The sequence below is a fragment of the Drosophila simulans genome, chromosome X, assembly GCF_016746395.2.
Source record: "Drosophila simulans strain w501 chromosome X, Prin_Dsim_3.1, whole genome shotgun sequence".
Classification (NCBI taxonomy): Eukaryota; Metazoa; Arthropoda; class Insecta; order Diptera; family Drosophilidae; genus Drosophila; species Drosophila simulans.
Window position 1 is genome coordinate 8,324,221 of NC_052525.2, and position 14,903 is coordinate 8,339,123.

A 14,903-nucleotide genomic window follows, 5' to 3' on the forward strand; every position below is an offset into this window, starting at 1 on the left:
TATGCTCATATACCTTTTATATATACGTGTAATTTTGTTTAGGTTTCATCCTTTTCTAGGTTTACATTTAGTTTTAGCATGTCTGCTGCCTCCTCCTCCCATTCGTCTCATTTTTTTATCCATTTGTTTATAATAAATTACGTTCGCTTAAGTTCTAAGACCACAAAAAAAAAAAAAAAGTTTAGTTTAGTTTGCTATGTGTTTTCTTTTTTCTTTTTTTTTTGCCGTGTACGTGTGTGCTGCCGTATGTAGCTCTTGTATATATAATATCTGGTTTATGTAGACTTAGGAGCTAGTACATGCCTAGTTACGTTTATGTTGTTAGACAACGATTATAATATATATCCATATGTTACGTGTAATAATATAAAAAAAAAACGTTTTTCGTCAAAAAATGCAGGCAAAAGAAAACAAATTTTAGAGATACGAATAAAATGTGCTAATTTACAAAAAAAATCTCTTTATGCAGATCCTTTTTTTAAGACTACAGGTTTTTCATTTTGTTTTTATACACTGATACACATAAATAGTATTTTTGTTTTAATTACAGACAAGACGTTTAGTGTTTGGGTTTAATTTAATTTTTTTAGAGCTTTTCTTTCGTGTTTTTTATGTTTTTCGTTTGTTAAAAAAAATTGTTTACTATGTGCAGCGCCCATTATTTGATTTTTATACATTTAAGAGAGATTTCCTTTGTCTATTTGTTTTTTTTTTTTTTGTGTTTTTTGTTTTATAATTTACAAATATTTTGGCGCCGAATTGAAATACAAAAAAATAGCACAGTTTTAATAATAATAATAAAAGTATAACAAAAACAAATCGTAGCAGAGGGGGTGGGGCTTAGCCTTTGGCCAGAACGAGACGGCACTACATCTGACTCTCCTTCCCTCTCATTTACTCTTCCACTCGCGCCGCTCTCTCTCGCTCTCGCTCTCGCTCTCTGCCGAAGAGCAGCAGCCGCGTTGCCAACTGTTTCGTATATTACCAAACGAGCCCTTCATTTTGCATATTCTGCGGTTCGCTGAAATTCGCCGAGCTCATGAACTCCGGCGAATTGGTGCGGGGGCCATTTTGTTGCTGCTGCTGCTGCGTCTGATTCGCCGCTTGTTGCGCATTCTGCTGTTGCTGCTGCTGCTGTTGTTGCTGCTGCTGCTGCTGTTGCGCCGCCTGTTGCTGCGCCGCTGCCGCTGCGGCGGCCATCAAGTGCTCGGCGCTCGGCGGCGGCGGCGGTGGCGGCGGTCCGACGGCCGACTGCAGTTGCATTGGCGGACCGCCCGCCTGCCCAAGGAACGTCGCCTCCGGCGTCAGTCCGAACTCGTTCACCATCGGAATGGGTCCGCTGTGGTCCATGGGGCCACCTAAGATTTGGAAGAGAGTAGCTGGTTAGTTGGATTTCAATTCTTCTATATATATTGCAATAATTTAACTTTAAGTTTTTGTAAACTAGTTCAAAAAAGAGATAATATAACACTATAACTATTTTCACTAACTACTTTCCATCTTCTTTTACTTTGTTTTGTTTTCTCACCTGGCGCATTGAAGGGCATCGGTCCGCCGGGATGTCCGGGAAAGTAGGGTCCGTCGTGCGGGTGGAAGGGTCCGCCGTAGCCGAACTCGAACTTGGCGTCCGCCGCGAAGTAGGGAAAGCCGGGTCCGTCGTCCAGTCCGCCGGGCGAGAGGTTCATGGGGAAACCCCTCATTTTCCGGGCGCCACCGAAGAATGGAGGGCGGCCCATGCTGGTGATTTGCTTCATGCGTCGCTCCTTCGACCGTTTATTTTGGAACCACACCTGGAAATGGATTGAATGGAAGTAGACACAACTTTAGTTTAAGCCTTTCAAAATGTACGAACTATTAAATAAAATATAGAATGAGCACTTGTAGCACAAGTTTTTAGGGCAACCTATTTGGTTTCTTTGGCGATCCGGTTGCGATGTCTCGGTGCATCGCTTTATGGAGGCGCATGCCTAATTGTTGCTGCCCCGCGATTCTTCTGGCCCTGTAGATTCTGTTTCTGCTGGTGGCTTTTTTGCATTGATGCTACCGCCGCACCGGGCGGCCGTCGCAAAATTAGCCCCATTCCCCACACCACTCCACCACATCAGTTCTTCACTCCGCAACACAGAACAGAATCGAGAGGACTGAAGACAGCAGACAGCGGACAGCGGACAGCGGACACCGGACAGCGGACAGAAGACGCGTCTTCGCAGACATCGATGCCATTTTTACGACGTTCTGGCTGTGGGTTTTCGGCTCTTGGGTTCTGCGGTTCGATTCTTTGGCTTACGTTCCGGGTGCTCCAGAAGCACCGTGCCCAGCATGCAAAGTTATAAAATAAAAACATATTTCAAAAGTTTTAGTGGCACCTTTCTGGGGCCGCTCTCCGCCGATCCTTTGTCCCTCGCTTGTTATTCTCATCCTTTTTATTTCCTCTCCTTTGTTTTTTTCTTTATTTTTTTATTTTTTTTCGCCTGGCTCTTTTAATATTCATATCTGGGACGCTCTTTTAATGATCTGCTGCAACTTTTTTGATTTTCTCCTGGTTTTATATATTTTTCTCAATGAAACTTTTTGATTTATGTCTTTGCGCGCCGCGCTCTTCTTTTTTTTTTTTGGTTATTTTATTATTCCGCTTTTTTGGCAAATAGTTTCCAATGAATTGGGCTTAGATTCTGGTGTTTTTTATTTTTCGGTTTTGTTTTCGTATTTTCGACCCAGTGCAGCTGTTGGCCAAAAGTCTTAGGAGGCAATTTGAGCGTGAATTTTAATGATGAGCGCCGTTCTGCAGTTCATTTGAATTTATGAACTCGCCCGGGCAGACTAGACATGCATATAAGTCGGGGGGCCCTTCACATTTCACATTTATAAACTGACACATTCGGCGGCGCAGCGAATTTCGCTAGAAAAGCCTTTTTCGGGGCCTGAGAACGCCAAAAGGAAACCAGCATGGCAAAATGAGGAGAAGGCAAAGCTTTTTCCTTTCATTTTTTTATTTATTTTTTTTTTTTCATCATCTCTTGTCGGCAAACAGGATGCACACAAAAGGAAGTAACATGCTGTGCATAGTTGGATCTCAGTCGCCCAGACATATAGCGCATATACACCGAACCGAATCCCAATCCTAAGCCAACTCGAGTTCTCGGCGGAGCGTGTGACTTTATGACAGCCAGGAAGATAATCCGCAGCGAGAAGTTGAAGTTGCACAAATGGGAACACAGGAATCATCTAATGGCAACTCCTCGGGAGCTGTGCTGGCCAGGCAAATTGGCCAAGCCAAGTGCATATATCTTTCATTTATCTAATTGATTTCCCACACTACCACACTACATTTAGCATATTATGCTTAGCTAATAGATCTTCTTCTTAGATTTGTATGTCCATTTGGTATTGAAACATACGACTTATGCAGGTGGAGCAGAGCCTTTCATATGCAAAATTGTGGCTCCAAGTAAGGAACCCATGGCGTAATCACCTTGATAACGTCGTAAACGTGGCAAAACTCAATCCGGCAGTAAACTGAAACTGGCGGAAAAAAACACACACACACACATCTAGTGCATGCACACACAAAGGGAAACCAACAAAGAGTGCAGAATCCGCAGAACACGCGGCTAAGCTGCCACCGCATTTCAATTACACGTAGCACTGCAGCGAAATAAATAAAAGGTGAGACCCCCCAGAACCCCCCGAAACCCCTTTGAACCCCTTTGAACCCCCTGAGCCCCACAGAACCACCCGCGAACAGCCCACAAAAACCGCATCGTTTCCACTGTAAGCGCGCAGTGTTTGCCATATTTTTCCATATATGCGATATTTGCCTCTGTGGGCCCTGCGGTCACATAATTTTTCATTTTCATATGCACACCAACAACAAAAGAAACAACAACAATAGAGGGGGGAAATTGTTGGAAAAAAAACAGAGTAAGCTAAAATATGCATTTACAATAGTTTTGAATTTGTTTTCCTTGTGTTTTTCTCCTTTTTTTGCTCCTTTCAGCTCAGCTTAGTTTTCCCAATTCTTTGAGTTTTTTACTCTGCGGCGCATTTCGCCATTGTTTTGTTACGAGCACAAAGAAAAAAAAAAACAGCAACAAATGGCAACAAAAAGTGCAACAAAATGGAAATAGCGGTGGAAAAATAAAACGCAGAATGCGAATTGCATGTGGGCGTTACACTGCGCGAAAAGGGGCTGGGCATTTATGGTGTAAGGTTGGGAATCGAAATGAAACCGAATGAAATGCCAAGGAAGTGGATGTTTTTATGAAATAAGCACATTTATTTCGAACATAATCAAAGCATATGTTTTATTTGTAAACCTAAAAAATAGAAGAAATATTATTTAACTTTTCTAAACTCCTGTGCACGCCAAAATCTGGCAATCAAAATTCCAGTTTACTCAGCGCAACAATTTTGTTGGCGCACAGCAAATGGGCGTGAAAAGCTCTTTTTCCGCAATAAATTTGAGAAAAATATTTTCCTCTGCCTTTGATTTGGGGCTTTCATATATTTTTCTCTGTTGCCAAAACACACACGCATATATGTACATACGTATATATATTTATTTTCGTTAGCGCTCGTGTGTATTTTAATTTTAGTTTTAGCAACTCGATTCGCTCGCTTTTTCGCGTTTTGCCCTCTGGCTTATTATTATGTGGATATCATCGGATATTATGATATATCAAAATCGCATCATTTACGTTTATCATCGGAACATACACATTTGCCCACTCCAAATTGTTGGCAATTTTGAAAAATGTACGGCTAATATTTTATTTCCGCACTTGGGCAGCCGAAATTTGTTTCCAATTTGGAGCTTTCAACAAATTTCCGACTCGCGGAATGGGGAACAGCAAGGGGAGGGGGGGATGAGGGGTTGGACTTAAACTGAACTAAGTTGAACACGCGGCCAGCAACATTTGAACATTTAGTTAAATTATAGGTTAGGCTCTGACATAAAAGGGCAAACAACGTAGCATAATGGCCCATGGTAGCAATCACAAGGGGTCGGCCCCCGAGAACCGAATCCCTCACATAACAAAATGATTATTGCATTGAGTGGAGCCGGAGCCATACACTGCGCGAAATGGGAATGCGGTCGTTGAGAAATTTAGATCTGTTTTCAATCAGATTTAAGTATATCTTGCCAGTTTGATCCTAATTTATCTTCCCTGCACTGATTCTTTTGTAACCCATTTAATCCCTGTAGCTAGTTTATTTTCTCTCAGTGTGGAACAGGGAGCTCCTCGGCCTTTAGAGGGTTAAGTTAACCGAGGTGTGCTCTCCTACCTTCCTCGACGTCCATCTGCATTGTGTTGGAAATTATAGCAAATTATGTTAAACGGCAGCGCGTTTGGCCTCCCACCTGCCCCTCCCCCTTTTTTTTTCGTTGCTCATTTCGCCGATTGAGCGATGGGGTCATATATAATACCTATATATATATACAAGCCATACCATCTTAATGCGATCCTCCGAAAAAAAAGGGGCAGCCAAATGTGTGTCACGTTTCTGGTTGCCTTTGATTGATATGATTGGTTGTGGTGCGATTTGCGATTTGAGATATGAGATGTGTTTGTGATTGTGATACGATCCATCCGACTTTGATACCAAATCCCATTCGGTATTAGCCCATTGTTTGGCGGCTACCATTTTCTAGCCGCCCATTTTTTTTTTTTTGTTCGTTGGCTATTTTGTTAAATTAGTTTGCTATGATGCGGCAAGATTTGTTTGTTATTTTGTTTGGATTGCCTTTTCATGTTGTTTTGTTGCTTGTTGTTGCCGCTACTCGCCGCTTAATTGCCAAAAACAATGGGGCAACTTCGGTTGGCTTTTTATGCCACAATGGTAGCAAACGAAGTCGGCAATAAGCATTTCTAAAGCTAATCAACGGCGGCATTCAAGACGTGAAATGTTTTGGGCTCAAGAAAACCGAAAATAATCTAAGATCGGAGGGATTTCCTGGAATTTTGCGGTAACCTTTGCGATTATTGTAATCTTACGGCTGCCCAAAAACGTAACCCCTTCAAAAAGTCTGTGCTGCTAAAATATTATTTCGAAATACTAGACTTGTGATCCATCTTGTTCTAACCATAAATATGAATCTGATTAACAAACGATTCCATATTCTCATATAGCATATGATATATGGTTATTAGCCAGGCAAATGCCGTGTAATGGATACCCGAGCTGTGGGTTCGGTAGATATGTTAGAAGCGCCGACAATCCTTTGCAGACAAGGGACCTCCGATGGCGATTAGGATGATTACGATGATGACCTCAAGCACTCGCCGATGATTTGCATTTATCGAACGAAGAGGGGGGCTGTCGTCACGCCCTCGAGTCAACATATCGATGACTACCGCTCGTTTTCCCTCTTGTTTTTCAGTGTGTTTCGGCTGCTTTTTCTACCGATTTTACCGATTTGGTGAGGCGTGAATTGGCCTCGAGTAAGAGTTAACAGATAATTAACTTCTTCTTTTTTCCATCTGTATCTCAGGTGGATCGTCGTTCGCTCCGGGCCTTTGTGTTTTTGTTTCCCATAGTTTAGTAGGTGTTACTGAAAGAGGAGAGCTCCTTGCATGACCCGGCAGTTTTAGTTTTGTGCGTTTCGATTTCGGGTTATATATTTCTCTTTCGGTCACTTTTCCAGTTGTTCCTTTTCCTTTTTTTTTTTTTTGGTAGCTCCGGCGCCTCAATCGAAATTAATAGCAACTTGATGAGTTGTTGAAATTATAATTTTACCTCCCCCAGCCAGCCCCATCCGAATCGGAATCATTTGCCGAGTCATGGGCAAGAGGGCGCCCCGAGTTGAACTACCAATTCATGTTGGAATAAATGCGTTAAATTAGCCCCTTGTGAATGGTTCAATCTCCGAAACTGAAGATCGGTTTTCTTTTCTTTTCAAGTTCTGCGGTTGCCGAAACCCCTGCATTTGTTGGCCCATCGAAATCAAAACAATTTCCGCTCAATTAATAAAAGCACAGCTCACATCTTTGACTAATTAGTTGTCCATAAAGCACGAGAAAACGAAAACTCTATACGGAGCCACCTAAATTTGTCAACTTCCGACGGCCGCAAGAGATACCGAATAAAATATATAAGAAGTATAAATCTTAAAACAAAAAAATGCAAATCACGACTGGAAATGCTCTCGAATATGTTTTCTGTTGACAAATAAACGCCTCTGCACGGCGGCGCGACATCACTTGACAAATGTCCGGCTCCTCGCATCCGCATCTGGGCATCTGGGTATCTGCGTATCTGGGCATTCGAGTATCTTTGAATCTTTGTATCTCCAAGTCAGTGGCGCCAAGCTCAGCGCATGCCACATTAAAATTTTTGTTTAGCTGCCGCTCGCGCTTCGTCGACTGTGTGATTTTGCCCCCCGGTCTCCACTCGTTTATTTGTTTATAATTTTTCAAAGCTTAAATGGAGCGAAAGAAACCCAAAAAAAAACAAAAAAAAAAAGCACAGATCCGCCGCCTCTAACCCTAGAGTTACCCCTTCTTAATCTCGAGTCCCCCGCAAAACAGGTTGACTTCTTTCTGCCCCGGAATATCTGTCTCGGCCACTTCCCATACGACATTTGTGGCCATAACTCTTCGAAACGCATTTGGTTTTATGTCTGCCTATGGTAGTTATGTTGTTTAGATATGCTGAAATATCCACCTATCTATCATTTAAACAAATGCTTTATGGCCTTTCTCATGGGAATGATTTGCAGTGGGTTTCTCAGATGCTGAACTCAAAGTCCTATAATGAATTGCTTAACATGAAATTACATTTATCTTCTCAAATGTGAGATTACTGATGCATTATTTAAATGCCATACGATTTTGTAATTATATTATATTATATGTATTTCGAAACTTGTCAGTTGGGTCTGGTCAAGTTTCTGATCTATTTCGATCTGGATACGCTTTGCTGCTTTGCCTGCGAGTTCAGTGCTTTTATGTCAAAGTTCAAGACACGCCAAGAATGGAGGGTATGGCGAATGAAGTCGGGGCATACTGTTTGTATTGGCGCCCAACGTGGGGCCCAACTTCTGTCCCGTGGCGCGGCCATTGCCCCGCCCCCCCGCCTCAGCCGTCCACCGTCTGTGTGTCGGCAAAAGTTCTTAAGAAGTTTTTGTGTCATGCCCTCAGGTTGCTGCTGCTGCTGTTGTTGTAAAATTTATTATAAAACTCGCAGCGGGCGGGCGCTCAAGAGAAAGATGCTGCCCGGCCCCCTAAAGTTGTACAAATTTTCTCGTTGACATCTGTGGCGGGGTGAAGGAGGAGATTCCCCCATTCCCATTCCGAATACCAACCGAATCCACATCGAAAACCCATTCCTGTAGCCATACGCATGCCCATGCCCATCCCGCGGCTCTTGATGAGCTGACGAACTCCCGAAGTCAACGCTTTGATGGGGATCGAGTTACTCAAAGCTGTTTCCCCAGAAAATCAGCTGGAAGCTGCCTATATCTATGTTGATATATCTGTATGCCGCCACAGACATATGATACGCTTGATATTGGTGAAATGAAACAAAAAAAAGAGTGCAGCCTTAATGAAGATGCAAATGTATCTCCAACTGCCGCTGACAGCCCACAGATGTCCCCCTCCCTGTCCCTCTCCACCACCTCCGGCGGCGATACTCCCGATTCTCTCGAGCAGATTAAGATTTGTTTGCTGTGCCTCCTCTTCAACTTGTTGGCATTTGTCACTTTCGTTTAGTTGTGAAGAGGGACCCCAAAGAGGTGTTGATTGTGTCACACTTGTCGCCTCAAGAGAAAGAGCGCATGGAATCCGGAGGAGCGACAAGAAACGAACGCCGCCTAAATATCCTTTAACTGTAACCAATGACACATCAAAGGCCAGCGCCCGAAACCCCGAGTATAGAGCCCAGTGCTCACGATCCCGAACCAACCCAACCCATCCGAACCGAACCGCACCGAATCGAACCCGTGCCCGTCTTTAAGTCCCCGTTAAGTGCTCATGGGATCGGAATTTGGGTATTTCGAGTGCCTCCGATCGCGTGGAGTTCAGGAAAACAATGGGAAGCCCGCCGAAGGAGGGTACGGAAAATTTGTAGCTCTAGTAACCTGATGAAAATGCGAGCAAGGTGCCGCAGCGAGGCGAAAGAAAAGTCGGCATAATGATGTTGTTGCGGTCAGATCGTGGAGAACATATGCTGCGGATATCCTTGACAGGTCAAACGAACAGCTGCCTAACGATGGGAAAAGGATTCGAAAGGTGATGATGGCACCCTTAAAAAGAAAAAACCAAAAAAACTGGGAGGAACTTCAACTTAGAGATCTGTCAGCAAGGAATTTGGATTGGAAAGGTGATGGTATAGTTAAGTAGTTATTTAAGTTTTATTGAAACCGTTTGCCACAATTGAAGTGCTCTAAAAGACTTTGATTTATGAGCACACTTTCAACAACACTTAATGTTTACTAGTTTCCCTAGTTCACAATCATATGAAATCCTATTACTCACGATCGGTGGACTTCAAACATTAAGTGCATCGACTAAGCTGCAATTAAGTTTCTGCTTTGGCAACACTTCCTCAATTAAACCAAGGTCTCTGAGATATAATGCTTATCCACTTTCTGCCTGCCCAGCTAATGTGCTCAATTTGTAAGCAATTTTTCTAATCCCATTATGTAGGCTTCTAGCCCTGATTTTCCTGTAATCGCAATATTGCATGTTAGTTAACATTTTTAAGCCTTTCTCAGCGCTTTTCATTTCTGCAAGGGATGGCCGTTCTGGAATTTTTGCACATTAAACTTGTTCGTTTTTGGCAAATTGCTCTTCGCTGGCTATTTTCTTTTTTCCAAGCGCATTGAACTTCCGTTTTTAATGCGCTGCCACGCCCACATGCGACTGCGTCCGCCCTCGTTCCGACATTAATTTAAGTTTTATTGTATTTGGTTTGTTGTTGGTTTTACTGGCCAGGCAATGAAGCGTTGCAAGGCGGCAACGGCAACGTTGAAAAATCGCGTCCGACTATTTTTTATGATTTTTTTTCATTCTCTCTTTTTGTTTTATTATTATTTTTTCTTTGACTTCGTGGAGCGGGGGGGCTGCGGCGATGACCGCGTTTGCTTTAGTTTAAACATTTGCCAGTCAAAGCGCGCTTAATTTATGCCTTTTTTATGCTGATGAAACGCAGACGGGCCGCTCCACGCCACTCGAGAAACCCAAGCCCAAGCCAAAGCCCAAAGACTTGGAGGTCGCTGGTGGAACTACTACTACCACTACCACCATCACGATGAACACAAAGTCGCCAGCTATCGAGCAAATGGAATCGTTAAAGTAAAGCTCGAACCCAAAACATCTCGGTCTCTTCCGCTTCGGGTTGCACTTGCCTTTTTCAACGGAAGGCGGCAAATCCATGGGTTCACCAATTAAAATTCATTTCTGGCCGGCTTTTATGCGTTTCTCAGATGGTACATATATGTACGGGTTATAATAAGGAAATAAGGAAATTCCATATGATTATGCACTGCTAAAGCTTGTTGGGTACTTTTTAGATCATAGATCCTTTGTTTCATATCGCAGTCGGAGTTTCTAAGGGTCTTTCGATATATATTAACCCAAGATCCCAGCACCTTATATACTATAGCAGCAGATGGCACTCACCTGTATGACTCGCATGGGCAGCCCGGTCTCCTTGGCCAGTTGCTCCCTGATGTGGCGTGTCGGCTTCGGCGTCTGATTGAAGGCCGTCTTGAGCACCTCCAGCTGTTTGGCCTTGATGGTGGTGCGCGGACCGCGTCGCTTCGATCCGTTGGCATCGTCGGGACTTTTGTTCTCCGCCTGGGAATCGCCACGTCCATCCGGATCGCCGTCCAAGGAGCCCTGAATTGAAGAGAGAAGGTGGGGTATGGTTATGTGCTGTCCATATAGTGCACACAATGCCGGGCCTCATAATCGTTTGCCAATCATTAATCAAAACGAGTGTGGATGTGGAGGAGTGTCGAGTCCGGGGTATGGGAGACCCCAACAATGCCACCTAACCGAACGGTCATCAAAGCCTATATTGTCCGCTTTGTTCGGGTGATTACACAAATACCCTTTCAATTGAGTGTTTACTTAAAAATTGGATAAGTAGTTAACCCAAATATGATATTAATCTTGATGTTAGAGATGACTAATAAGCTACACAAGGATTACAATGCTTTCAGTCTGAATCAAAACTGTAGTTTAGGCATCCTTTTGAAAACCAGTAAACTCTCCGAGTTTCCAAACAACAGGGTAGCCACTCCATTCATTACTCGAGTGAAAAACGTGGAAAACAAGTTAATGATGCACCTTCGGCAACGATCTTACCTGATCGGAATCGTCATGGGTATTTTTGCTATCGGTGCTCATGCTTTGTACTGATATATCCGATGTGCCCAGAGGTCCGCCCGCTGAGTCGGGTCCGTTGGGCCCCAGTACGCCCAATCCGAGTGCGGTGGCCCGCAAATGCGGCGGATCATCGTCGTCATCGTCTTCGCTCGCCGAACCCATTAATGAATCTGTAAGAATCGGAGATATATCGAGATATATAGTAGTGTGAGGTTTTCTAAATAGAAGGCGGGGGGGCGGTGGTTACTAGCACAGCTTGAACAAATTGCTGGGCTGTAGATTGTAGGGCATTCCACTTAAAATACAATTGCAATAAATAATATTTGCGCTGGGCTAAGCCCAAAACGACGCTGGAATCGCGTTTGGATTGGGTTTATTTGGCTGACTGGGTCACGTGTCGCCATTTCATGCTCTAAGTAGCTGGTCTTTCCCTTAACTGGCGTTCGGTGTTCGGGTCACGTGTCAACTGCAGTTGTTGCTCGCTGATTTCTATATAAGTTGATTAGGTCGCTGGAGTGGCAGGGGGGGAAAGGGGGTCTTATCTCTCAGTTGAGTTCTCTGGTGCTGACTGTTAAGCTCTGGGCCATGCAAAATGCTGACACGCGTTCGAGTTTCATCGCTTTCCCAGTGTCCCAGTGTCCCAGCGTCGCTGTGTTCCATTCGAGATAAGCGAGAAAACGAGCTTCGAAACGTGTCACTCAATGGAAACAACGCTCGCGTTTTGAATGGTTTTCGGTCTGGAAGTTTCGAGGATTTGGTAAATCTGTGCGGTAACCCTCGGGGAGCACCTGACCTGACAGGAGGGCACTGAGAGCGTTTCCCCGAGGGACAGTTGCCAGAAATAAATTACACTTTATTATGCATAATCTAATCCGCACCAGATGCAACCCAAGGGGGTTGTCCTGTCCAACGATCAGAGCTCTGTGACTGCGATTCTGTGATTCTGCGATTTCAGTCCGGTCTGTCGTGGTCTCGCCTGGGTTGGCCTGGTCTGGTCTAGTCTGGTTTGGTATGGTCTCATCTGGCACCTGTCACATCGACTGAATCTGGAGAAGAAGAGCTTAACTCATCCCGAGATGAATGCAAGTCGGCCTGATGGGATGAGTGGAGATGATGATGAGATTCCAGCGATTCAAATGCGAAATCATCGCCAGACGTCTCCGAATGAGTTGGTTAGTCGATGGGGGGTAGCTTTCGAATTAGATAGCCATGAAGGTAAAGAAAAAGAGCTGACAAGCTGCAGTTTTTTCTCTTTTCTTACACATATCACTATCATGTATTATTATTATGCCAAGCAGTATAGTTTTGGTATCTCCAGTTTAGTCTGTTAGTAAAATCCTTTCATCTACGAACTTCCCACCATCTGGTTGCCCCCGATTAAGCCACACAAAACCCAGGAGATCTTAATCAGTTCGAGGAGTGTTCCGAGCGTTTGGTCGAGTGTCGCAGGATGCCATAAAAGTCCTTCAACAATTGACCCGCAGACAGAGCCAACGGTACGGAAATCTCAAGTGTTTACCAGCATCGTTTACTGGGTGGTTCAAATGGTTCGAATGCCTCGAATGCTTTGAATGCTGCTCTGAATACTCCGAATGCCTCGAATGCTTCGCGTGGCTCAAGTGGGTGGCGGGTGGCGATGGTGGTGGTGGTTTAAAGCCCAAAAGATCCCTGGTCAACGGTTTTGGTGCTTCGGTGTTCCTACCTACGATTCGATTCCATATGGGCGCTTTAAGTTGTTGTAAACACATGTTAATAAACACGCCGAGGGTTGTCAGTACCAGTAAGGACTACAACAACAACTGGCTCGAGCATCACTCAAATTAACTTTGAAAACCATTCAGGAACACTTCATTTGATTGCCACAGAAAACGTTGGTGGAAACCAAAAAAAAAAACAGGGAAACCGGGAAACTGGGAAACCACCCCACTACCCAAAACCGCCCCCTGACCCTGCGGCAGTTGTTGTTTGTAATTGTTGTTGTAGCAATAGCAATTATACCATTGAAGCAACCCTCGGCAGCCATAAAAGTTCAAACACTCATTTCGCGCTTAGAAAAATATTTCCAGTAACCTCGTGGCCTTCTGAATTTTGCCCAAGCCCCCAATACCCCACTCCATGCCTGATGTTTTTCTTTGGCAAACATCCGCATCCTCATCCGCATCCACATCCGCCGTCGAGGATGCCGAACAAGTGCCGAGATCCTTGAGAGCTGAATCATTGGGCAAACAAGCAGGACAGGCACATAAATAAACAACAGGCGCCGCCGCCTGGTGGCATGAATCCATCAATGTGCCACCCCTCGATTTTCCTTTTCCACTCCGTGGCCTGTTTGCATAGTCAAGTGCAACAGTTTCCAGTTTCCAAGTCCTGAATAGATTTCGCCCATCTTTGCAGAAGATCTCGAAAAAGGTTGAGTGGGTGGGTGGGTGTGTTGAGTTGTGATGTCACCTGTTCGTTGGGTGGTGGCTCACTTTGAGTGGATCAGCGGCTGAAGGCCGTCTTAGAATCTTAGAGCCACGTTAAAAAGGAAAGTATTATGTTGCAAGTAATTTATAGTCACAGCGGGTGAAGCTAAAAATTTGAATACACTAAATTAGTGCAAAATCCCGGCGGACTTGCTGCAAAATCATTCGAATTCAGGTCATGTCCAGGCACCTTAAACGATTTTTCCCCTTCAACGAGAAACGAAAAAAAAAAAACTGAAATAACCCATATCATGTTCGGTGAAAATCGAAATTCCCCCGAAAACTTTATTGCTCCACGTAAATAGTTTTGTCAGGACATCGAATATCTACCTGTCATTGCCGCATCCGGCTCCGAAGGGAGCAAAAACGTGGGGTCGAGTCGAGTGGGTGGCGCTGGGGGTGGGTTGTGCCACCCCAAGGACTCAAAATCGAGCGAAGGATGGAGAAAGCAGCCGCAGCAGCAGCAGCCACCACCAATCGACGTAGACAAAGCGCACACACATTAATTTCGAATTAGTTTTGCATCATGTGGTTCACGATGCAGAAAAATCGAGGGGGGTTTTCCTCTCCGTTCCCTTCCCCCATTGCCACCCCACCCTCCCCTTTCACCCAACTCCGCTGAACGAATGCCCAAGCTCCCCAGCATTTTCAGCTGGTTTTTCTGCCACTCTGGCCATCCTGTGTGTGTTTTCTTTTTTCTCGGTTCGTGTTTATGGGCAACTATTAAGTGCACAACGTAGTGCGGCATGAAAAATGCGGCATGGACGTGGAACAGATCGCTGGATTTTCTACATGAGCGCATTCTGAAAGTCGTTCGCCTCACCGCCGAGCAGCAGACATGGCCATATACTATATAGTCATTCTGGATTCTCGATTCCCAGTTCGGTGTTCGGGGTTCTTGGGCTCTTGGGTTCTGGGTTCCCATTCTCCATTCATCGGATGAAATCCGAGGGGAGTCCCGCGTTTGCTGGCTGTAAAATTAGGTTAATTCCTGTCAGTGCGTTGCTGATTTGAATTGTCACAGAAGAGGGGATATATACACTGGTATGTTCGTAATAACAATAAAGTAATGAACACCTGCTAATCTACCATGTGGTTCCGC

At 44.4% G+C, this 14,903-nt stretch overlaps 1 protein-coding gene across 3 annotated transcripts in view; it reads right to left on the minus strand.

Annotated features, from left to right (window-relative positions):
- Window positions 1–707: 707 nt before the first annotated feature.
- LOC6725480 (LIM/homeobox protein Lhx1) overlaps window positions 708–14,903 on the minus strand; it is a 46,658-nt gene continuing 32,462 nt past the window's right edge. For 2 of the 3 annotated variants that reach the window (XM_039296470.2, XM_039296471.2), the window contains 4 exons: window positions 11,316–11,506; window positions 10,626–10,844; window positions 1,529–1,790; window positions 710–1,358 (listed from right to left, as the gene is read on the minus strand). In XM_039296470.2, the coding sequence (XP_039152404.1) occupies window positions 982–1,358; window positions 1,529–1,790; window positions 10,626–10,844; window positions 11,316–11,498 (1,041 nt within the window). In that variant the 5' untranslated portion in view covers window positions 11,499–11,506 and the 3' untranslated portion in view covers window positions 710–981. Of the gene's footprint in view, window positions 1,359–1,528; window positions 1,791–10,625; window positions 10,845–11,315; window positions 11,507–14,903 lie in introns of all 3 variants that reach the window. The other variant, XM_039296469.2, reaches the window with a different exon arrangement.